This window comes from Entelurus aequoreus, linkage group LG03, assembly GCF_033978785.1.
Source record: "Entelurus aequoreus isolate RoL-2023_Sb linkage group LG03, RoL_Eaeq_v1.1, whole genome shotgun sequence".
NCBI classification, from domain to species: domain Eukaryota; kingdom Metazoa; phylum Chordata; class Actinopteri; order Syngnathiformes; family Syngnathidae; genus Entelurus; species Entelurus aequoreus.
Genome location: NC_084733.1, coordinates 82,189,638 through 82,214,923, shown reverse-complemented (window position 1 = coordinate 82,214,923; position 25,286 = coordinate 82,189,638). Strand labels below are relative to the sequence as shown.

At 37.6% G+C, this 25,286-nt stretch overlaps 1 protein-coding gene across 6 annotated transcripts in view; it reads right to left on the bottom strand.

The window, feature by feature from the left end:
- Nucleotides 1-25,286, bottom strand: part of LOC133646964 (receptor-type tyrosine-protein phosphatase zeta-like) — a 131,094-nt gene that overhangs the window by 31,136 nt on the left and 74,672 nt on the right. For 4 of the 6 annotated variants that reach the window (XM_062042941.1, XM_062042942.1, XM_062042940.1 and 1 more), the window contains exons 11-13: nucleotides 16,333-16,373; nucleotides 13,769-16,265; nucleotides 10,526-10,664 (exon numbers count right to left, since the gene is read on the bottom strand). In XM_062042941.1, coding sequence (XP_061898925.1) covers nucleotides 10,526-10,664; nucleotides 13,769-16,265; nucleotides 16,333-16,373 — 2,677 coding nt within the window. The remainder of the gene's footprint in view (nucleotides 1-10,525; nucleotides 10,665-13,768; nucleotides 16,266-16,332; nucleotides 16,374-25,286) is intronic. The other 2 variants (XM_062042944.1, XM_062042945.1) reach the window with 2 other exon arrangements.

Below are 25,286 nucleotides of genomic sequence, written 5' to 3'. Positions count from 1 at the left end.
TGGCATAAGACATTAGTATGCTAACAGTAGCATGCTTAAGTAAGAGAAGTTAGCTTACTTCTAAGATGGCAACAAGTATCCAAATATATGATTTTAAAGGTATAAACATACAAAAGTAGCTAAAAGCTGGCATAAGACATTAATATGCTAAAATTAGCATGCTAATGTAAGAGAAGTTAGCTTACTTCTAAGATGGCAACAAGTACCCACATATATGATTTTAAAGGTATAAACATACGAAAGTAGCTAAAAGCTGGCATAAGACATTAGTATGCTAACAGTAGCATGCTTAAGTAAGAGAAGTTAGCTTACTTCTAAGATGGCAACAAGTATCCAAATATATGATTTTAAAGGTATAAACATACAAAAGTAGCTAAAAGCTGGCATAAGACATTAGTATGCTAACAGTAGCATGCTTAAGTAAGAGAAGTTAGCTTACTTCTAAGATGGCAACAAGTATCCAAATATATGATTTTAAAGGTATAAACATACAAAAGTAGCTAAAAGCTGGCATAAGACATTAGTATGCTAACAGTAGCATGCTTAAGTAAGAGAAGTTAGCTTACTTCTAAGATGGCAACAAGTATCCAAATATATGATTTTAAAGGTATAAACATACAAAAGTAGCTAAAAGCTGGCATAAGACATTAGTATGCTAACAGTAGCATGCTTAAGTAAGAGAAGTTAGCTTACTTCTAAGATGGCAACAAGTATCCACATATATGATTTTAAAGGTATAAACATACGAAAGTAGCTAAAAGCTGGCATAAGACATTAGTATGCTAACAGTAGCATGCTTAAGTAAGAGAAGTTAGCTTACTTCTAAGATGGCAACAAGTATCCAAATATATGATTTTAAAGGTATAAACATACAAAAGTAGCTAAAAGCTGGCATAAGACATTAGTATGCTAACATTAGCATGCTAATGTAAGAGATGCCAAGTATCAAAATTCATGTTTTTAAGATTTAAACCGAACAAAATTAGCTAAAAAGCTAACATAAACTTTGGCATGCCAACGTTAGCATGATGACATAGGACAAGTTTAGCTAAATGAGCTAAAAAAGGCACACTTTCAATGGTGCTGTGCAGCAGGTGAATGGGTGCTTGCATAGCAGCAATAATAACAACTTCCTGTGATGATGACATGAACGCTGGTCAGACCAGATGACAGAAAACGTCTTCATGATAATCCTCGGCAGCAAGAAAGATGTCACGTTAATCCTGGACATGATCAACATGTGTCGTCCAAAAAATGGACATCAGGGATTAGCGGCGGAACAAGAAGAAGCTGGCGATTAAAAACACGACAAATCACAAAGTAGGCTAACTTGGATATACAGTATGTTTGAACCAAACATTTACATCACTTAATTTATTGTTTACCCTCCAAAATAACTTTGCGCCTAGAACAATCCGGATGGTTCTTTTCCTTTTTGTTCCAAAGGACACCAGGTCCACAGTTTCCAAAAACAATTTGAAATGTGGACTCGTCAGACCACAGAACACTTTGTGTCAGTCCATCTTAGGTGAGCTCGGGCCCAGCGAAGCCGGCGGAGTTTCCGGGTGTTGTTGATAAATGGCTTTGGCTTTGCATAGTAGAGTTTTAACTTGCACTTACAGATGTAACGACCAACTGTAGTTACTGACAGTGGTTTTCTGAAGTGTTCCTGAGCCCATGTGGCGATATCCTTTACACACTGACGTCGCTTTTTGATGCAGTACCGCCTGAGGGATCCAAGGTCACGGCCTTGCCGCTTACATGCAGTGATTTCTCCAGATTCTCTGAATCTTTTGATGATATTATTGTGAAATTCCGAAATTCCTTGCAATAGCTTGGTTGAGAAATGTCGTTCTTAAACTGTTGGACAATTTGCTCGCGCATTTGTTGACAAAGTGGTGACCCTCGCCCCCGTCCTTGTTTGTGAATGACTGAGCATTTCATGGAAGCTGCTTTTATACCCAATCATGGCACCCACCTGTTCCCAATTAGCCTGTTCACCTGTGGGATGTTCCAAATAAGTGTTTGATGAGCATTCCTCAACTTTCTCAGTCTTTTTTTGCCACTTGTGGATTTGGGGTTTGTATTAGAAGCTTTTAAAATAAAAACGAAATAAACCTAAAATATAAACAAAGTCTGAAAAATGACAACAACCATAAAAACACCTTAAATGTGTAACTGAACATTAATATTTTTGACACACTAAGTTATGAAGTTACACAATTGTATTATTAATATAATTTGTATTCTATTCTTACAGGGGGGGAAAAAACAATTGTAAAAATGTAAGACAAAAGAGCAAAAAAATCAGTATGTAATGAGAAAAAAATATATATATTTTATAATAATATCCCTATAATACAGAGCTGACACAATATCGGTTTTTAGCATTTTCTTTTAAAAAAATAAATCAATATGGCCGTCGCATACTTTGAGTTTTCAGTATGTGGCCCTATTGTATGATTTGAAATACACAGCCTTTTCAATTTTAGCAGACGTATTAGCTTTTTGCACAAAGCATCGGCCTGAAGTTTACTCGGTATTGGATCGGAAAGAAAAATCACCTGCGGATACAATGTCATGCAGAGGTGTACTTATAACAATGTTATAGACAAAATACACTACTTATAAATTAATACAAAAACAGTGTCATGTAGAGGTGTACTTATAACAATGTTATAGACAAAATACACTACTTATAAATTAATACAAAAACAGTGTCATGTAGAGGTGTACTTATAACAATGTTATAGACAAATGATACTATTTATAAATGTTAATAAAGATACAATGTTATGCAGAGGTGTACTTATAACAATGTTATAGACAAATGATACTATTTATAAATGTTAATAAAGATACAATGTTATGCAGAGGTGTACTTATAACAATGTTATAGACAAAATACACTACTTATAAATTAATACAAAAACAGTGTCATGTAGAGGTGTACTTATAACAATGTTATAGACAAATGATACTATTTATAAATGTTAATACAGATACAATGTTATGCAGAGGTGTACTTATAACAATGTTATAGACAAAATATACTATTTAATAACGTTAATGAAAAACAGTGTCATGCAGAGGTGTACTTATAACAATGTTATAGACAAAATACACTACTTATAAATTAATACAAAAACAGTGTCATGCAGAGGTGTACTTATAACAATGTTATAGACAAATGATACTATTTATAAATGTTAATAAAGATACAATGTTATGCAGAGGTGTACTTATAACAATGTTATAGACAAAATATACTATTTAATAACGTTAATGAAAAACAGTGTCATGCAGAGGTGTACTTATAACAATAATATAGACATAATATACAATTTATAAATGTTAATAAAGATACAATGTTATGCAGAGGTGTCCTTATAACAATGTTATAGACATAATATACTATTTATAAATGTTAATAAAGATAGTGTCATGCAGAGGTGTACTTATAACAATGTTATAGACAAATGGTACTATTTATAAATGTTAATAAAGATACGGTGTCATGCAGAGGTGTACTTATAACAATGTTATAGACAAAATATACTATTTATAAATGTTAATAAAGATACAATGTCATGCAGAGGTGTACTTATAACAATGTTATAGACAAATGATACTATTTATACATGTTAATAAAGATACAATGTCACGCAGTGGTGTACTTATATCAATGTTATAGACAAATTATACTATTTATAAATGTTAATAAAGATACAATGTTATGCAGAGGTGTACTTATAACAATGTAATAGACATAATATACTATTAAGATACAATGTCATGCAGAGGTGTACTTATACTAATGTTATAGACAAATGATACTATTTATAAATGTTAATAAAGATACAATGTTATGCAGAGGTGTACTTATAATAATGTTATAGACAAAATACACTACTTATAAATTAATTTAAAAAACTGTCATGCAGAGGTGTACTTATAACAATGTTATAGACAAATGATACTATTTATAAATGTTAAAGGCCTACTGAAACCCACTACTACCGACCACGCAGTCTGATAGTTTATATATCAATGATGAAATCTTAACATTATAACACATGCCAATACGGCCGGGTTAACTTATAAAGTGACATTTTAAATTTGCCGCTAAACTTCCGGTTCGAAACGCCTCTGAGGATGACGTATGCGTGTGACGTAGCCCGGCGAACACGGGTATGCCTTCCACATTGAAGCCGATATGAAAAAGCTCTGTTTTCATTTCATAATTCCACAGTATTCTGGACATCTGTGTTCGTGAATCTGTTTCAATCATGTTCATTGCATTATGGAGAAGGAAGCCAAGCAAGCAAAGAAGAAAGTTGTCGGTGCGAAATGGACGTATTTTTCGAACGTAGTCAGCCACAACAGTACACAGCCGGCGCTTCTTTGTTTACATTCCCGAAAGATGCAGTCAAGATGGAAGAACTCGGATAACAGAGACTCTAACCAGGAGGACTTTTGATTTGGATACACAGACGCCTGTAGAGAACTGGGACAACACAGACTCTTACCAGGATTACTTTGATTTGGATGACAAAGACGCAGACGTGCTACTGTGAGTATGCAGCTTTGGCTTTTTTTTGCGTATGTACGTAACTTTTTTAAAATATATAAGCTTTATGAACCTTGGGTTAGGTGAACGGTCTTTTGGGCTGAGTGATTGTGTGTGTTGATCATGTGTTTGAATTGTATTGGCGTGTTCTATGGAGCTAGGAGCTAGCAGAGGAGCTAGGAGCTAGCATAACACGTACCGTACCGTAAGTGCGCGTCACGTACGTAACTTTTTAAAAATATATAAGCTTTATGAACCTTGGGTTAGGTGAACGGTCTTTTGGGCTGAGTGATTGTGTGTGTTGATCAGGTGTTTGAATTGTATTGGCGTGTTCTATGGAGCTAGGAGCTAGCAGAGGAGCTAGGAGCTAGCATAACAAACACGCAGGTGTTATTATGCAGGATTAATTTGTGGCATATTAAATATAAGCCTGGTTGTGTTGTGGCTAATAGAGTATATATATGTCTTGTGTTTATTTACTGTTGTAGTCATTCCCAGCTGAATATCAGGTACCGTGAGTATGCAGCCTTGGCTGCTAAACATTCGATAACTTGACCGTATGTGCGCGTCACGTACGTAACTTTTTAAAAATATATAAGCTTTATGAACCTTGGGTTAGGTGAACGGTCTTTTGGGCTGAGTGATTGTGTGTGTTGATCAGGTGTTTGAATTGTATTGGCGTGTTCTATGGAGCTAGGAGCTAGCAGAGGAGCTAGGAGCTAGCATAACAAACACGCAGGTGTTTTTATGCAGGATTAATTTGTGGCATATTAAATATAAGCCTGGTTGTGTTGTGGCTAATAGAGTATATATATGTCTTGTGTTTATTTACTGTTGTAGTCATTCCCAGCTGAATATCAGGTCACCCCCGGCTCTCACAGCATCTTCCCTATCTGAATAGCTTCAACTCCCCACTAGTCCTTCACTTGCACTTTACTCATCCACAAATCTTTCATCCTCGCTCAAATTAATGGGGAAATTGTCGCTTTCTCGGTCCGAATCTCTCTCACTTCATGCGGCCATCATTGTAAACAATAGGGAACTTTGCGTATATGTTCAACTGACTACGTCACGCTACTTCCGGTAGGTGCAAGCCTTTTTTTTATCAGATACCAAAAGTTGCAATCTTTATCGTCGTTGTTCTATACTAAATCCTTTCAGCAAAAATATGGCAATATCGCGAAATGATCAAGTATGACACATAGAATAGATCTGCTATCCCCGTTTAAATAAAAAAAATTCATTTCAGTAGGCCTTTAATAGTGTCATGCAGAGGTGTACTTATAACAATGTTATAGACAAATTATACTATTCAACAATGTTAATAAAGATACAATGTTATGCAGAGGTGTACTTATAACAATGTTATAGACAAAATACACTACTTATAAATTAATAAAAAAAACTGTCATGCAGAGGTGTACTTATAACAATGTTATAGACAAATGATACTATTTATAAATGTTAATAGTGTCATGCAGAGGTGTACTTATAACAATGTTATAGACAAATTATACTATTTATAAATGTTAATAAGGATACAATGTTATGCAGAGGTGTACTTATAACAATGTTATAGACAAAATACACTACTTATAAATTAATAAAAAAACAGTGTCATGCAGAGGTGTACTTATAACAATGTTATAGACAAATGGTACTATTTATAAATGTTAATAAACTAGTGTCATGCAGAGGTGTACTTATAACAATGTTATAGACAAAATATACTATTTAATAACGTTAATAAAAACAGTGTCATGCAGAGGTGTACTTATAACAATGTTATAGATAAATTATACTATTTATAAATGTTATGAAATACAATGTTATGCAGAGGTGTACTTATAATAATGTTATAGACAATTGATACTATTTATAAACGTTAATAAAAAACAGTGTCATGCAGAGGTGTACTTACAACAATGTTATAGACAAATGATACTATTTATAAATGTTAATAAAATAGTGTCATGCAGAGGTGTACTTATAACAATGATATAGACATAATATACAATTTATAAATGTTAATAAAGATACAGTGCCACGCAGAGGTGTACTTAGAACAATGTTATAGACAATTTATACTACTTTTAAATGTTAATAAAGATACAGTGCCATGCAGATGTGTACTTAGAACAATGTTATAGACAAGTGATACTATTTATAAATGTTAATAAAGATACAATGCCATGCGGAGGTGTACTTATAACAATGTTATAGACAAATGGTGCTATTTACCGAAAATAATTGAGAATCACTGAATGCAAGTGAAGTTTAGCTTCATGCTAATTTGCGGTGAAGTGCAGTGAAAAGCTCAAGAAAAAAAAAAAAGGCCAACAGCAGCGACCAAGTGAGCATAGAGGACTCGCCAACACGACGGCGGGATTAGCGCACTAGGGGGGGGGGGGGGGGGGGGGGGACTCCCGGGACTAGGTCCCTCATGTCGGACATAATCTGCAGGATGTCCTTTTCTACCCCCGGCCTGATTAATCCCGCCAGGAACACGAGCGTGGGCCAGATAACAACCACCAGCAGATGAAAAACAATCATCGCAGACAGGATTGAATCTTACAATTATTTCACCGTCAGCCCAAGGTTTTTCTTTTCCTTTTTTTTTTCCTCCTACCCAAAGAATAAAACCCGGTGCTTTTTAACTGTGGATAAATGAAGTCAGAGTCTCGTCAAGGTTACTCTTTCAAACGCCGCAAGCTTTGTCTGCGCTTTTAACGAGGAGCACGATATAAAGATATATTAATAATACCTCTCACATCTATGACTCAAGCTAAGTCCTTACTACTTCAAACTGATGGAACATTTCTAATCCTTTCACCAAAACTCACTTTTCAACCGCACTCAAAACACTCAAACCTCGAAATTTGCATGTCAAAATAAAGGGGAGGTCACTGAAAATGACCGTAAAATCCAAACTGTAAGCCGCTACTTTTTTTTGCTACGCTTTGAACTGTGCGGCTAATTTATCGTATTGTATTCAAGTTAGCATTGATTAAAAAAAAGGAAGAGTTAACATACTTCCAAGATGGTGCCAAGTATCAAAAGCCATGATTTTTAAATTTAAACGGCTCAAATGAATACAATTAGCAAAAATACTAGCATAAAACATATCAAGGATTTTTAGGTTTAAACTAATAAAACTTAGATAAAGTGCTGGCATAAAATTTTAGCATGCTAACATAAGAGAAGTTAGCACACTTGTAAGATGGCACCAAGTTTTAAAGGCCATGATTTTTTTGGTTTAAACAAATCAAATTTAGCTGAGATATTAGCATAAAACATTAACACGTTAACATAGGATAAAGTTAGCATAATTATAATATGGCGCCTAGCATCTAAATCCATTATTTTAGGTTCAAATAAATACAATTAGCAAAAATACTAGGATAAAACATTTGCTCGCTAACATTAGCATGATAACGTTAGCATACATTTAAGATGGCACTCAGTAACATACTGTAATCAATGATTTTTAGGTTGCATAAAATTTTAGCATGCTAACGTAAGAGAAATTAGCATTCTTCTAAGATTGCACCAAGTTTCAAAAGCCATAATTTTTAAGTTTAAACGAACAAATTTCGCTACAATTTTAGCATAAAACATTAGCATGTTAGTATATAATAATTTTTCATGTTAATATTAACACGCTAACATAATTGTAATATGGCGCCAAGCATCTAAAACATTATTTTAGGTTCAAATAAATACAATTAGCAAAAACACTAGGATAAAACATTTGCTCGCTAACATTAGCATGATAACGTTAGCATACATTTCAGATGGCACCCAGTAACATACTGTAATCCATGGTTTTCGGTTCAAATGAATACAATTAGCAAAAATACTAGCATAAAACATATCAAGGATTTTTAGGTTTAAACTAATAAAACTTAGATAAAGTGCTGGCATACAATGTTAGCATGCTAACATAAGAGAAGTTAGCATACTTGTAAGATTGAACCAAGTTTTAAAGGCCATGATTTTTTTGGTTTAAACAAACAAAATTTAGCTGAGATATTTGCATAAAACATTAACACGCTAACATAGGATAAGTTAGCATAATTGTAATATGGCGCCAAGCATCTAAATCCATTATTTTAGGTTCAAATGAATATAATTAGCAAAAATACTAGGATAAAACATTTGCTCGCTAACATTAGCATGATAACGTTAGCGTACATTTACGATGGCACCCAGTAACATACTGTAATCAATGATTTTTAGGTTGCATAAAATTTTAGCATGCTAACGTAAGAGAAATTAGCATTCTTCCAAGATTGCACCAAGTTTCAAAAGCCATGATTTTGAAGTTTAAACTAACACATTTCGCATAGAACATTAACATGTTAGTATATAATTATTTTTCATGTTAGTATTAACACGCTAAGATAGGATAAGTTAGCATGATTTCAATATGGCGGCAAGTATCAAAATCCATGATTTTTAGGTTCAAATTAATACAATTAGCAAAACTTATAGTATAAAATTAGCATGTTAATATTAGTATGCCAACATAGAATAAGTCAAGATATTTCTAATAAGTAGCTAAGCCATGATTTTTAGGTTTAAACCAATACAATTTGAAAAAAATGTTAGCATAAAACATTAGCATGTCAATATTAGTATGCTATACGTCGCCATGTATCAAAGTACATGATTTTTAGGTTTAAACCAATAAAATTTGATAAAATGTTAGCATAAAACATTAGCATGTTAATATTAATATGCTACCATAGGATAAGTTAGCATATTTCTAGGCTTAAACCAATAAAATATGTTGAAATGTTAGCATAAAACATTAGCATGTTAATATTAGTACCGGTATGCCAACATAGGATAAGTTAAGATATTTCTAATTTGTCGGCAAGTATCAAAAGCCATGATTTTTAGGCTTAAACCAATAAAATATGTTGAAATGTTAGCATAAAACATTAGCATGTTAATATTAGTATGCCAACATAGGATGAGTTAACATATTGGTAATTTGTAGCCAAGTATCAAAGTACATGATTTTTAGGTTTAAACCAAGAAAATTAGATAAAATTTTAGCATAAAACATTAGCACGTTAATATCAGTACGCTACCATAGGATAAGTTAGCATATTTCTAATATGTCGCCAAGTATCAAAATACATGATTTTTAGGTTTAAACCAATAAAATTAGATAAAATGTTAGCATAAAACATTAGCATGTTAATATCAGTACGCTACCATAGGATAAGTTAGCATATTTCTAATATGTCACCATGTATCAAAATACATGATTTTTAGGTTTAAACCAATAAAATGAGATAAAATGTTAGCATAAAACATTAGCATGTTAATATTAGTATGCCAACATAGGATAAGTTAACATATTTCTAATTTATCGCCAAGTATCAAAATACATGATTTTTAGGTTTAAACCAATAAAATGAGATAAAATGTTAGCATAAAACATTAGCATGTTAATATTAGTATGCTACCATATGATAAGTTAGCATATTTCTAATATGTCGCCATGTATCAAAAGCCATGATTTTAGGCTTAAACCAATAAAATATGTTGAAATGTTAGCATAAAACATTAGCATGTTAATATCAGTACGCTACCATAGGATAAGCTAGCATATTTCTAATACGTCGCCATGTATCAAAAGCAATAAAATTTGCTAAAATGGTAGCATGAAATTTTAGCGTGCTAAATAAGTAACATTATACATAAGTAATACTAAAGAATTAGTTTCTAAGCTCATGTTTTTTGGTTGCTTTGGACACGTTTGCCAACCAATAAGATGCAAGAGAAAGATGAGTTAGCCACGAATGTAAACAAAGTACATTATAATAAAGTAGCAACTAAATAATATACAACATTTGCCAACAATGCACGGACACATGAGCCAGCTGAGCTCTCCTGTTGTGGGTGTGTGCCGCCCTCTAGTGGCCACCGCATGTAGCTCACCTCCAGTACACCAGGATGCCGATGAGGACCACCAGGCCGAGGCCAGTGAGGGTGGAGATGATGGCCAGGGGAACCGCGGCCTTCCTCTCGCCCTCCCTGATGGATGCCACTCGAGACTCGTGGCTGCTGTTGCTGACGTCTGCATGACACGCGCACACACACACACACACACACACACACACACACACACACACACACACACACACACACACACACACACACACACACACACACATTGCTATTGTGATACAAGTGCAACCAAGGTGTGTGTGTAGCTTTAATGCTAATGAGCACTATTGTGTACTTGATTCCCTTTTGACAAGCGTGCACTTGTCCAATGTAATACGTGTCACATATCACACACATGGAGGATACAAACATTAGCACCATTAGCATAGCTGTGTGACCCTCGTGCTAACATTACATTTTAACATCCTGCTAAGTTAGCAACATTAGCATAGCCAAGTGAGCTACATGCTAACATGACGTGTTTACATCACCCTGGGTTAGCTGCACTGGCATAGCTATGTGAGCTACATGCTAACGTGATTTTTTTTAACATCCCGCTCAGTTAGCCACTAGCGTAGCTATGTGAGCTACATGCTAACATGACATTTGAACATCATGCTAGGTTAAGAAGTAGCATAGCTCTATTGGCTACATGCTAACATGACATTTTAACATCCCACTAGGTCAGCAACATTAGCATAGCTGTGCGAGCAACATGCTAACGTGAAATTTTAACATCATGCCAGGTTAAGAACACTACCTCAGCGAGTTGAGCTACAGGCTAACATGATATTTTAACATCATACTTAGTTAGGAACACTAGCTTAGCTAGGTGAACTACATGCTAACATGACATTTTAACATTATACTAGGTCAGAAACACTAGCATAGCTATACGAGCTAAATGCTAACATGACATTTTAACATTATGCCAGATTAAGAACACTATCTCAGCCAGGTGAGCATCATGTCAGGTCAGGAACACTAGCTTAGCTAGGTGAACTACATGCTAACATGACATTTTAACATCATACTAGGTCAGCAACACTAGCATAGCTATACGAGCTAAATGCTAACATGACATTTTAACATTATGCCAGATTAAGAACACTATCTCAGCCAGGTGAGCTTCCTGCTAACATTACATGATAGCATCATGTCACGTTAGGAACACTAGCTTAGCTAGGTGAGCTACATGCTAATGTGAAATTTTAACAAACCGCTAGGTTTGCAACACTAGCGTAGCTGTGTGAACTACATGCTAACATGACATTTTAACATTATACTAGGTCAGAAACACTAGCATAGCTATACGAGCTAAATGCTAACATGACATTTTAACATTATGCCAGATTAAGAACACTATCTCAGCCAGGTGAGCATCATGTCAGGTCAGGAACACTAGCTTAGCTAGGTGAACTACATGCTAACATGACATTCTAACATCATACTAGGTCAGCAACACTAGCATAGCTATACGAGCTAAATGCTAACATGACATTTTAACATTATGCCAGATTAAGAACACTATCTCAGCCAGGTGAGCTTCCTGCTAACATTACATGATAGCATCATGTCAGGTTAGGAACACTAGCTTAGCTAGGTGAGCTACATGCTAACGTGACATTTTAACAAACCGCTAGGTTTGCAACACCAGCGAAGCTGTGTGAACTACATGCTAACATGACATTTTAACATCATACTAGGTCAGCAACACTAGCATAGCTATATGAGCTAAATGCTAAGATTAAGTTTTAACATTATGCCAGATTAAGAACACTATCTCAGCCAGGTGAGCTTCCTGCTAACATTACATGTCAGGTTAGGAACACTAGCATAGCTAGGTGAGCTACATGCTAACATGACATTTTAACATCATACTAGGTCAGCAACACTAGCATAGCTATACGAGCTAAATGCTAACATGACATTTTAACATTATGCCAGATTAAGAACACTATCTCAGCCAGGTGAGCTTCCTGCTAACATTACATGATAGCATCATGTCAGGTTAGGAACACTAGCTTAGCTAGGTGAGCTACATGCTAACGTGACATTTTAACAAACCGCTAGGTTTGCAACACTAGCGTAGCTGTGTGAACTACATGCTAACATGACATTTTAACATCATACTAGGTCAGCAACACTAGCATAGCTATATGAGCTAAATGCTAAGATTAAATTTTAACATTATGCCAGATTAAGAACACTATCTCAGCCAGGTGAGCTTCCTGCTAACATTACATGTCAGGTTAGGAACACTAGCATAGCTAGGTGAGCTACATGCTAACGTGACATTTTAACAAACCGCTAGGTTTGCAACACTGGCGTAGCTGTGTGAACTACAACCAAAAATGACATTTTAACATCGTACTAGGTTAGCAACATTAGCATAGCTATGTAAGCCACATGCTAAAATGACATTTTAACATCACGCTACGTTCGCCACTCTAGCATAGCTATGTGAGCTACATGCTAACTTGACATTTTAACATCACAATAAGTTAGCAACGTTGGCATAGCTATGTGAGCTACATGCTAACATGACATTTTTACATCATGCATGGTTAGCAACACTAGCATAGCAATATGAGCTATATGCTAACATGACATTTTAACAAACCACTAAGTTAGCAAACCTAGCAAAGCTGTGTGAACTATATGCTAATTTTGGCATTTTAGCAACACACTAAGTTAGCCACACTAGCATAGCTATGTAAGCTACATGCTAAAATTACATTTTAACACCGCGCCAGGTTAGCCACACTAGCAGAGCTATGTGAGCTAGATGCTAACATGACATTTTAACATCCTGCTAGGTTAAATGATTCAACCTTCAACCCCCATGCCTGTAACTGACAGACGGATAGTTGGCAGAGCTTTTGTAATGATGTGTAGTGAAGCCTGCTTCATCAAAAAGTGCCAGGGGCGGGTCAGATCATGGTCAATGATCCAAAATAGTGAAGAATAAGATATTTTTTTTTATCATGTTCATAAACAATCTCTGGTTAGAACATGTCAGTGGAAGTGCAATGACGGTGCACAAATGCATGCTGGGATACACGCCTGTTCTGTACGACGTTAGTGAAAGTGAGGCGGTGAGTCGGTGAACGTGTGGAAGGAACAGAAATTATTAAATGCTACGAATCGGTTTCGTTTGACTTTCTCGCATCTCGTCATGAAGTCACACTTTGCAGGCGTGACTCAGCGATTCCTTCCCTGACGGCGTGTTACCTGCGACTGGCTCCTCCTCTTTCTCCGACTCGCGTCCCGTGCGCTCGGAGATGCTGAAGTCCGAGGAGGTCTCGTTGTCGTAAAGACTCTCGCCGTGACCCGAGCCGCTCTCCTCGTCTCCGCCCAGCGACCAGGGCGGAGTGGGGGTCGGCGGCGGAGTGGGGGTCGGCGGCGGAGTCGAGGTCGGCGGTGGAGTCGAGGTCGGCGCTGGAACGCTTGGCGTCACGACCTGGCCTGCTCGCTCTGATCCAGTGGCGTTGCCGCTGCCGCTCTCGCTATCGAAATAGAACGCAGAGGACCGGTCTTCCAGATCCTCTGGGGTCTGTCCGGATTGCGAGCTGCCGGATGAAGGAGCGGTGTTAGTGGCGTCGGTGGAGGAAGCGGTGTTAGTGGCGTCGGTGGAATGAGGACGCGTGCTCTCCCCCGAGCCCGAGAACTGGACCCTGTCCCACTCCTGATCCGTGCCGTCCTGCCGGTCAGGGGAGAGCGCTGAACCCGAGACACCGCTACTGGTGTCCAGTGGCCATTCAGGGGTGGCAACTGCAGGGACGGAGGTTGTGGGGGAGGAAGGGAGGACGGAGGTCTCATCAGACAGTGAGAACGAGGACTCAGGTGTTGTGGCTGCAACAGAAAGAGGCGGGGCACTGTGAATGGCGTCCAGGAGGTGCGAGTGCGGCGTCGGAGACGAGGAAGAAGTGAGCAGAGGACGATCTGAGGAGCGACCAGCAGAACCCACCGCAGAAAGGGAACTCACGAGGTCGCCACCACCGACACCAGAGGCAGGGGGCGGGCCCGCGCTAGCGTAAGAGGATGGCAGGATGAGGTGAGGCGTGGCGTGTGGCCAGGACGAGGACACCGACGGTCCCAGCGAGCAGCCGCACAAGGTGTCCACGTCACTCGCCAAGGACAAGCCGTCACCGCTGACCTCAGGGAGAAAGGACTCCAGCAAGCTTCCTGTGGCATCCCTGAACAGCTCCACCTCATTAGAAAATGACTGCTTTAGACCCGGTGTAGCGCCGGAAAGCGGGAGGTCGCTAGCAAGAAGAACCGAAGGGTGCAGGGTGGGGCTGAGGGACAGGGTCACGCCCCATTCCGACAGCTCCACCCCGTAAGAAGGCTCCGGCGCCATTTGGATGTGAGGGGTATGGCTAAACACTGAGGGCTCGCCCGAAGAGAAAGACACCAAATCATCAAAGGTGGCGCTATAGAGGGAGGGGTCAGAAGGTGCGGGGACAGGGAGCGGGGGTGCGGGGTCAGAAGCTGGGTCATTGCTAGGCAGCGGTGCGGTAGCGGCATGCTGGGGGTCCGAGGCAGAGGCGGGAAACAGCGAGGAGGAGGAGGAAGGGGGAAGGTCATGCAGGCAGGCGGAGGGGGCAGGGCCAGGATCCGTGACGTCATACAGCGGGAAGGAGGAGGGGCCAACAGAGAGGCGCTCACCGTTCGAGAGCGTTGCCACGGTCTGCGAGAGAACACCGTTCCGCCACATGGAAGTCTTTGTGGGTGTGGTAAGAGGCACACCTGGGGTCGCCGAGGAAGACGGAGCTCTCTGGACCCCCAGGACGTCTTCCAGTCCGTTCGAGAGCGTTGTCACGGTCTGCGAGAGAACACCGTTCCGCCACATGGATGTCTCTGTGGGTGTGGCGCGAGACACACCCGGGGTCGACGAGGAAGACGGCGCTCTCTGGACTCCCAAGACGTCTTCCAGTCCGTTCGAGAGCGTTGTCACGGTCTGCGAGAGAACACTGTTCTGCCGCACGGACGTCTCTGTGGGTGTGGTGCGAGACACACCCGGGGTCGACGAGGAAGACGGCGCTCTCTGGACCCCCAAGACGTCTTCCAGTCCGTTCGAGAGCATTGTCACGGTCTGCGAGAGAACACTGTTCTGCCGCATGGATGTCTCTGTGGGTGTGGTGCGAGACACACCCGGGGTCGACGAGGAAGACGGCGCTCTCTGGACCCCCATGACGTCTTCCAGTCCGCTTGCCTCGGTGGTCCAATCGTCCCTTTCGGGCGTTGCCGGACCTTCATCTGTCCCGAAATGGACGGACGATGGCGTGCCGCTCACGTTAAAGACGGTGCCGTTTGAGGGCGCACCTTGACCGCCTAAAGTCGTTACTGTGCTCATGGTCATACTGACGCTATCGCTTTCAGGGGACTTTGGACTGACTCCGCCGAGGGCGTCGCTGGCCTTTGCGTGCAAAAGAGTGGCAGAAGTAAGCGCCGGCTTGGTTGTGATGTCAAAAGAAGGGGTGGAGTCTTTGGACCCTTGGACCTGTGGTGATGTGGCGGTCTCTGGTGGCACGATGGAGGTACTGCGTTCACTGGTCCGACCAGAACTAAGGGATGTGGCTGACACAACAGACCCTGATGTGGTGGCTATGGCGACAGGTTGGAGGAGGCGAGGTGATGTGGAGGTCCTTGGGGGCTTTGTCGGAATCCACGGCGGGTCTTCCGTTTTTACGGCGTCATCCCAGGAGAGGTGCGGTTGGTAGATGTCCTGGTGACAAGTCAAGGTGTTACAAGCGTGATACTCGATCCAAGATTTGACACCAAAGCCGTCTTACCTCGTCCTCAAACTCATTGGAAGGTGGGAGGAGACTATTTGCTGCAAGACAGGTAAAACACAAATCAGTCAGGGTAAACCCCACCCAACGTGAGGACGGAAGGAACAAAGACAGGGTTCCAACATTTTGGAGAGTTGAGAGGAACACCAGACTAGAAGTGACAGCGGGAGAAGGAAAGCTTAGACATTTCAAAATAAAAGACCAACACATGCCATCATGCAAACTAAAATATTTTGCTCCGAGTCAGGGGTGTCACAAGTGTGGCCCAGCACATTGTTGAATAATATTAGCATGCTAGCTTTTTTGCTAATTTTGCAAATTTGCCTTATGAATGATACTAGCTTTTTTTAAATTTTTACTTAATTTTGTAGGTAAACACCTCAGTCATATTTTGCTACTTAATGCATGCTAACTATAGCATGCTTGCATTTTTGACACATTTTTTAGTAATATATTTTGGTACTTGACATGTTAGTTAACATTGTAGCATGCTAGCATTAGCACGCTAGCATTTTCAGCTAATTTAGCAGATATAGATCTCAGTGTCATATTTTGGTGTTTCACTAATGCTGACTGTAAGCATGTTATTGTTAGCATGCTAGCTTTTTTCTGTTACTAATTTTGCAAGTGTAATCCTCAGCGTTCAAATATTTTGTTACTTGATGAATGATACCTGTTAGCATGTGAACATTAACATGCTAGCTGTTTTTTATTTTTAGCTAATTTCGTAGGTAAACACCTCAGTCGTATTTTGCTACTTAATGCATGCTAACTATAGCATGCTTGCATTTTTGACACATTTTTTACTAATATATTTTGGTACTTGACATGTTAGTTAACATTGTAGCATGCTAGCATTAGCACGCTAGCATTTTCAGCTAATTTAGCAGATATAGATCTCAGTGTCATATTTTGGTGTTTCACTAATGCTGACTGTAAGCATTTTATTGTTAACATGCTAGCTTTTTTCTGTTGCTAATTTTGCAAGTATAATCCTCAGCGTTCAAATATTTTGTTACTTGATGAATGATACCTGTTAGCATGCGAACATTAACATGCTAGCTATTTTTATTTTTAGCTAATTTCATAGGTAAACACCTCAGTCGTATTTTGCTACTTAATGCATGCTAACTATAGCATGCTTGCATTTTTGACACATTTTTTACTAATATATTTTGGTACTTGACATGTTAGTTAACATTTTAGCATGCTAACATTAGCACGCTAGCATTTTCAGCTAATTTAGCAGGTATAGATCTCAGTGTCATATTTTGGTGTTTCACTAATGCTGACTGTAAGCATTTTATTGTTGACATGCTAGCTTTTTTCTGTTGCTAATTTTGCAAGTGTAATCCTCAGCGTTCAAATATTTTGTTACTTGATGAATGATACCTGTTAGCATGTGAACATTAACATGCTAGCTGTTTTTTATTTTTAGCTAATTTCGTAGGTAAACACCTCAGTCATATTTTGCTACTTAATGCATGCTAACTTTAGCATGCTTGCATTTTTGACACATTTTTTAGTAATATATTTTGGTATTTGACATGTTAGTTAACATTGTAGCATGCTAGCATTAGCACGCTAGCATTTTCAGCTAATTTAGCAGATATAGATCTCAGTGTCATATTTTGGTGTTTCACTAATGCTGACTGTAAGCATGTTATTGTTAACATGCTAGCTTTTTTCTGTTGCTAATTTTGCAAGTGTAATCCTCAGCGTTCAAATATTTTGTTACTTGATGAATGATACCTGTTAGCATGTGAACATTAACATGCTAGCTGTTTTTTATTTTTAGCTAATTTCGTAGGTAAACACCTCAGTCATATTTTGCTACTTAATGCATGCTAACTTTAGCATGCTTGCATTTTTGACACATTTTTTAGTAATATATTTTGGTATTTGACATGTTAGTTAACATTGTAGCATGCTAGCATTAGCACGCTAGCATTTTCAGCTAATTTAGCAGATATAGATCTCAGTGTCATATTTTGGTGTTTCACTAATGCTGACTGTAAGCATGTTATTGTTAACATGCTAGCTTTTTTCTGTTGCTAATTTTGCAAGTGTAATCCTCAGCGTTCAAATATTTTGTTACTTGATGAATGATACCTGTTAGCATGTGAACATTAACATGCCAGCTATTTTTATTTTTAGCTAATTTCATAGGTAAACACCTCAGTCGTATTTTGCTACTTAATGCATGCTAACTATAGCATGCTTGCATTTTTGACACATTTTTTACTAATATATTTTGGTACTTGACATGTTAGTTAACATTGTAGCATGCTAGCAATAGCACGCTAGCATTTTCAGCTAATTTAGCAGATATAGATCTCAGTGTCATATTTTGGTGTTTCACTAATGCTGACTGTAAGCATGTTATTTTTAACATGCTAGCTTTTTTCTGTTGCTAATTTTGCAAGTGTAATCCTCAGCGTTCAAATATTTTGTTACTTGATGAATGATACCTGTTAGCATGTGAACATTAACATGCTAGCTGTTCTTTATTTTTAGCAAATTTCATAGGTAAACACCTCAGTTGTGTTTTGCTACTTAATGCATGCTAACTTTAGCATGCTTGCATTTTTGACACATTTTTAGTAATATATTTTGGTACTTGACATGTTAGTTAACATTTTAGCATGCTAGCATTAGCACGCTAGCATTTTCAGCTAATTTAGCAAGTATAGATCTCAGTGTCATACTTTGGTGTTTCACTAATGCTAACTGTAAGCATGTTATTGTTAGCATGCTAGCTTTTTTCTGTTACTAATTTTGCAAGTGTAATCCTCAGCGTTCAAATATTTTGTTACTTGATGAATGATACCTGTTAGCATGTGAACATTAACATGCTAGCTGTTTTTTTATTTTTAGCTAATTTCAGTCGTATTTTGCTACTTAATGCATGCTAACTATAGCATGCTTGCATTTTTGACACATTTTTTAGTAATATATTTTGGTACTTGACATGTTAGTTAACATTGTAGCATGCTAGCATTAGCACGCTAGCATTTTCAGCTAATTTAGCAGATATAGATCTCAGTGTCATATTTTGGTGTTTCACTAATGCTATCTGTAAGCATGTTATTGTTAGCATGCTAGCTTTTTTCTGTTGCTAATTTTGCAAGTGTAATCCTCAGCGTTCAAATATTTTGTTACTTGATGAATGATACCTGTTAGCATGTGAACATTAACATGCTGGCTGTTTTTTAAGGTAAACACCTCAGTCATATTTTGCTACTTAATGCATGCCAACTTTAGCAAGCTTGCATTTTTGACACATTTTTCAGTAGTATATTTCGGTACATTTTAGCCTGCTAGCCTTAGCACGCTAGCATTTTTAGCTAATTTAGCAGGTATAGACCTCAGTGTCGTATAATTTTGTGTTTCACTAATGCTAAATATAAGTATTTTATTGTTAGCATAATACTGCTAAAATGCTACCTTTTTTCTTGATTTTGCACATATACACCTCAGCGTCAGGTATTCTGTTACTTGATGAATGATATCTGTTAGCATGGAAACATCAACATGCTAGCTGTTTTGTTTTTTTTTAGCTAATTTTGTAGGGAAACACCTCAGTCATATTTTGCTACTTGAGGCATGCTAACATGCTTGCATTTTTGACAAATTTTTTTAGTAATATTTTTCGGTACTTGACACGTTAACATTTTAGCATGCTTGCATTTTTGACAAATTTTTCAGTCGTATATTTCGGTACATTTTAGCCCGCTAGCCTCAGCATGCTAGCATTTTTAGCTAATTTAGCATGTATAGACCTCAGTGTCGTATAATTTCGTGTTTCACTAATGCTACATATAAGCATGTTATTGTTAGCATGTTAGCATAATACTGCTGGAATGCTACCTTTTCCCTTAATTTTTCACGTACACACCTCAGCGTCAGGTATTTTGTTACTTGAGGAATGACATCTGTTAGCATGTAAACATTAACATGCAAGCTGTTTATTTTTTGTAGCTAATTTTGTAGGTAAACACCTCAGTCATATTTTGCTACTTGAGGCATGCTAACATGCTTGCATTTTTGCCAAATTTTTCAGTAATATTTTTCGGTACTTGACACGTTAACATTTTAGCATGCTTGCATTTTGGACAAATTTTTCAGTAGTATATTTCGGTACATTTTAGCCTGCTAGCCTTAGCACGCTAGCATTTTTAGCTAATTTAGCAGGTATAGACCTCAGTGTCGTATAATTTCATGTTTCACTAATGCTAAATATAAGCATTTTATTGTTAGCATGTTAGCATAATACTGCTAGCATGCTACCTTTTTTCTTAAATTTACACCTCAGCGTCAGGTATTCTGTTACTTGATGAATGATATCTGTTAGCATGTAAACATCAACATGCTAGCTGTTTTTTTTTTTTTTTTAGCTAATTTTGTAGGTAAACACCTCAGTCATATTTTGCTACTTGAGGCATGCTAACATGCTTGCAGTTTTGACAAATTTTTCAGTAATATTTTTCGGTACTTGACATGTTAACATTTTAGCATGCTTGCATTTTTGACAAATTTTTCAGTAGTATATTTCGCTACATTTTAGCCTGCTAGCCGTAGCACGCTAGCATTTTTAGCTAATTTAGCAGGTATAGACCTCAGTGTGGTATAATTTCCTGTTTCACTAATGCTACATATAAGCATGTTATTGTTAGCATGTTAGCATAATACTTCTAGCATGCTACCTTTTCTCTTAATTTTGCACCTCAGCGTCAGGTATTTTGTTACTTGATGAATGATATCTGTTAGCATGTAAATATTAGCATGCTAGCTGGGTTTTTTTTAGCTAATTTTGTAGGTAAACACCTCAGTCATATTTTGCTACTTGAGGCATGCTAACATGCTTGCATTTTTGACAAATTTTTCAGTAATATTTTTCGGTACTTGACACGTTAACATTTTAGCATGCCTGCATTTTTGACAAATTTTTCAGTAGTATATTTTGCTACATTTTAGCCTGCTAGCCTTAGCACGCTAGCATTTTTAGCTAATTTAGCAGGTATAGACCTCAGTGTCTTATAGTTTCGTGTTTCACTAATGCTACATATAAGCATGTTATTATTAGCATGTTAGCATAATACTGCTAGCATGCTACCTTTTTTTTAAATTTTGCACCTCAGCGTCAGGTATTTTGTTACTTGATGAATGACATCTGTTAGCATGTAAACATTAACATGCTAGCTGTTTTTATTTAGCTAATTTTGTAGGTAAACACCTCAGTCATATTTTGCTACTTGAGGCATGCTAACATGCTTGAATTTTTGACACATTTTACAGTAATATTTTTCAGTACTTGACACGTTAACATTTTAGCATGCTTGCATTTTTGACCAATTTTTCAGTAGTATATTTCGGTACATTTTAGCCTGCTAGCCTTAGCACGCTAGCATTTTTAGCTAATTTAGCAGGTATAGACCTCAGTGTCGTATAATTTCGTGTTTCACCAATGCTACATATAAGCATGTTATTGTTAGCATAAGACTGATAGCATGCTACCTTTTTTCTTAATTTTGCACCTCAGCGTCAGGTATTTTGTTACTTGATGAATGATATCTGTTAGCATGTAAACATTAACATGCTAGCTGGGTTTTTTTTTAGCTAATTTTGTAGGTAAACACCTCAGTCATATTTTGCTACTTGAGGCATGCTTGCATTTTTGACAACATTTTCAGTAATATTTTTCGGTACTTGACACATTAACATTTTAGCATGCTTGCATTTTTGACACATTTTTCAGTAGTATATTTCGCTACATTTTAGCCTGCTAGCCTTAGCACGCTAGCATTTTTAGCAAATTTAGCAGGTATAGACCTCAGTGTCGTATAATTTCGTGTTTCACTAATGCTACATATAAGCATGTTATTGTTAGCATGTTAGCATAATACTGCTAGCATGCTACCTTTTTTCTTAATTTTGCACCTCAGCGTCAGGTATTTTGTTACTTGATGAATGACAACTGTTAGCATGTAAACATTAACATGCTAGCTGGTTTTTTTTTAGCTAATTTTGTAGGTAAACACCTCAGTCATATTTTGCTACTTGAGGCATGCTAACATGCTTGAATTTTTGACACATTTTTCAGTAATATTTTTCAGTACTTGACACGTTAACATTTTAGCATGCTTGCATTTTTGACCAATTTTTCAGTAGTATATTTCGGTACATTTTAGCCTGCTAGCCTTAGCACGCTAGCATTTTTAGCTAATTTAGCAGGTATAGACCTCAGTGTCGTATAATTTCGTGTTTCACCAATGCTACATATAAGCATGTTATTGTTAGCATAAGACTGCTAGCATGCTACCTTTTTTCTTAATTTTGCACCTCAGCGTCAGGTATTTTGTTACTTGATGAATGATATCTGTTAGCATGTAAACATTAACATGCTAGCTGGTTCTTTTTAGCTAATTTTGTAGGTAAACACCTCAGTCATATTTTGCTACTTGAGGCATGCTTGCATTTTTGACACATTTTTCAGTAATATTTTTCGGTACTTGACACGTTAACATTTTAGCATGCTTGCATTTTTGACAAATTTTTCAGTAGTATATTTCGCTACATTTTAGCCTGCTAGCCTTATCACGCTAGCATTTTTAGCTAATTTAGCAGGTATAGACCTCAGTGTCGTATAATTTCGTGTTTCACTAATGCTACATATAAGCATGTTATTGTTAGCATGTTAGCATAATACTGCTAGCATGCTACCTTTTTTCTTAATTTTGCACCTCAGCGTCAGGTATTTTGTTACTTGATGAATGATATCTGTTAGCATGTAAACATTAACATGCTAGCCGTTTTTTTTTTTTTAGCTAATTTTGTAGGTAAACACCTCAGTCATATTTTGCTACTTGAGGCATGCTAACATGCTTGAATTTTTGACACATTTTTCAGTAATATTTTTCAGTACTTGACACGTTAACATTTTAGCATGCTTGCATTTTTGACCAATTTTTCAGTAGTATATTTCGCTACATTTTAGCCTGCTAGCCTTAGCACGCTAGCATTTTTAGCAAATTTAGCAGGTATAGACCTCAGTGTCATATAATTTTGTGTTTCACCAATGCTAAATATAAGCATGTTATTGTTAGCATAAGACTGCTAGCATGCTACCTTTTTTCTTAATTTTGCACCTCAGCGTCAGGTATTTTGTTACTTGATGAATGATATCTGTTAGCATGTAAACATTAACATGCTAGCTGGGGTTTTTTTTAGCTAATTTTGTAGGTAAACACCTCAGTCATATTTTGCTACTTGAGGCATGCTTGCATTTTTGACAAAATTTTCAGTAATATTTTTCGGTACTTGACACATTAACATTTTAGCATGCTTGCATTTTTGACCAATTTTTCAGTAGTATATTTCGGTACATTTTAGCCTGCTAGCCTTAGCACGCTAGCATTTTTAGCTAATTTAGCAGGTATAGACCTCAGTGTCTTATAGTTTCGTGTTTCACTAATGCTACATATAAGCATGTTATTATTAGCATGTTAGCATAATACTGCTAGCATGCTACCTTTTTTCTTAATTTTGCACCTCAGCGTCAGGTATTTTGTTACTTGATGAATGACATCTGTTAGCATGTAAACATTAACATGCTAGCTGGGTTTGTTTAGCTAATTTTGTAGGTAAACACCTCAGTCATATTTTGCTACTTGAGGCATGCTAACATGCTTGAATTTTTGACACATTTTTCAGTAATATTTTTCGGTACTTGACACGTTAACATTTTAGCATGCTTGCATTTTTGACACATTTTTCAGTAGTATATTTCGCTACATTTTAGCCTGCTAGCCTTAGCACGCTAGCATTTTTAGCTAATTCAGCAGGTATAGACCTCAGTGTCGTATAATTTCGTGTTTCACTAATGCTACATATAAGCATGTTATTGTTAGCATGATAGCATAATACTGCTAGCATGCTACCTTTTTTCTTAATTTTGCACCTCAGCGTCAGGTATTTTGTTACTTGATGAATGATATCTGTTAGCATGTAAACATTAACATGCTAGCCGTTTTGTTTTTTTTAGCTAATTCTGTAGGTAAACACCTCAGTCATATTTTGCTACTTGAGGCATGCTAACGTGCTTGCATTTTTGACAAATTTTTCAATACTTGACACATTAGTTAACATTTTAGCATGCTAGCATTAGCACGCTAGCCTTTTTAAGCTTATGTAGCCAGTTTAGACCTCGGTGTCATATAATTTTGTGTTTCACTAATGCTAACTGTCAGCATTTTATTGTTAGCATGTTAGCATGCTAGCTTTTTTAGCTCGTTTTGCTAGTTTTTTGTTACCTGGCGCTATCCGGCGAGCGTGCTAACTGTCAGTTCCGTCAGTTACGAGTCTTCCACAGAAATTGCATTGTCTAATTCTTTAAAAGAAAACATATTGAACATGTTTTGAAGGTGAAAACCCCCAAAATGGCCCCCGCATCCTCTGATTTGTCGGTCTTTGGCCCTCAGTGGAAAAAGCTTGAGCACCCCTGCTCTGATAAGTCTTGTCTTCCCCCTCTGAGGATTTTGAACTGCGCCCATCTGCCACCAAGGAAGCGTAAAACAAAAAGGAGTGTGCGGTCTTACCTGTCACAAGGAGACCAGTTCAAAGCGGTGTGAAGCATGAAGTGAGATTTTACAGGTTTATTATGAAAGTGAAACTAAATGTCAATGTCTCTAAATAAATCCATCCAAGTTGTGTGTGTCATACGCTTTATTGGTCTGTCAATCAGTGGCTGTTACATACTGTAGCTTTAATGTTCCCTCTGGGTGTTCGGCATGCAGGTGGAATAAAAAATAACGTTTTGTGAAGATGAAAAAAACCGTCTTACGGTCACGCCACAACAAAGACGGCGACACAAGAAGTGAGGTGGTGAGCCGCACAACGAGCATCTCAAAATGAAGAACTACTAACCAAGACAGAAAAAAAGAGGAGAGAAGCAG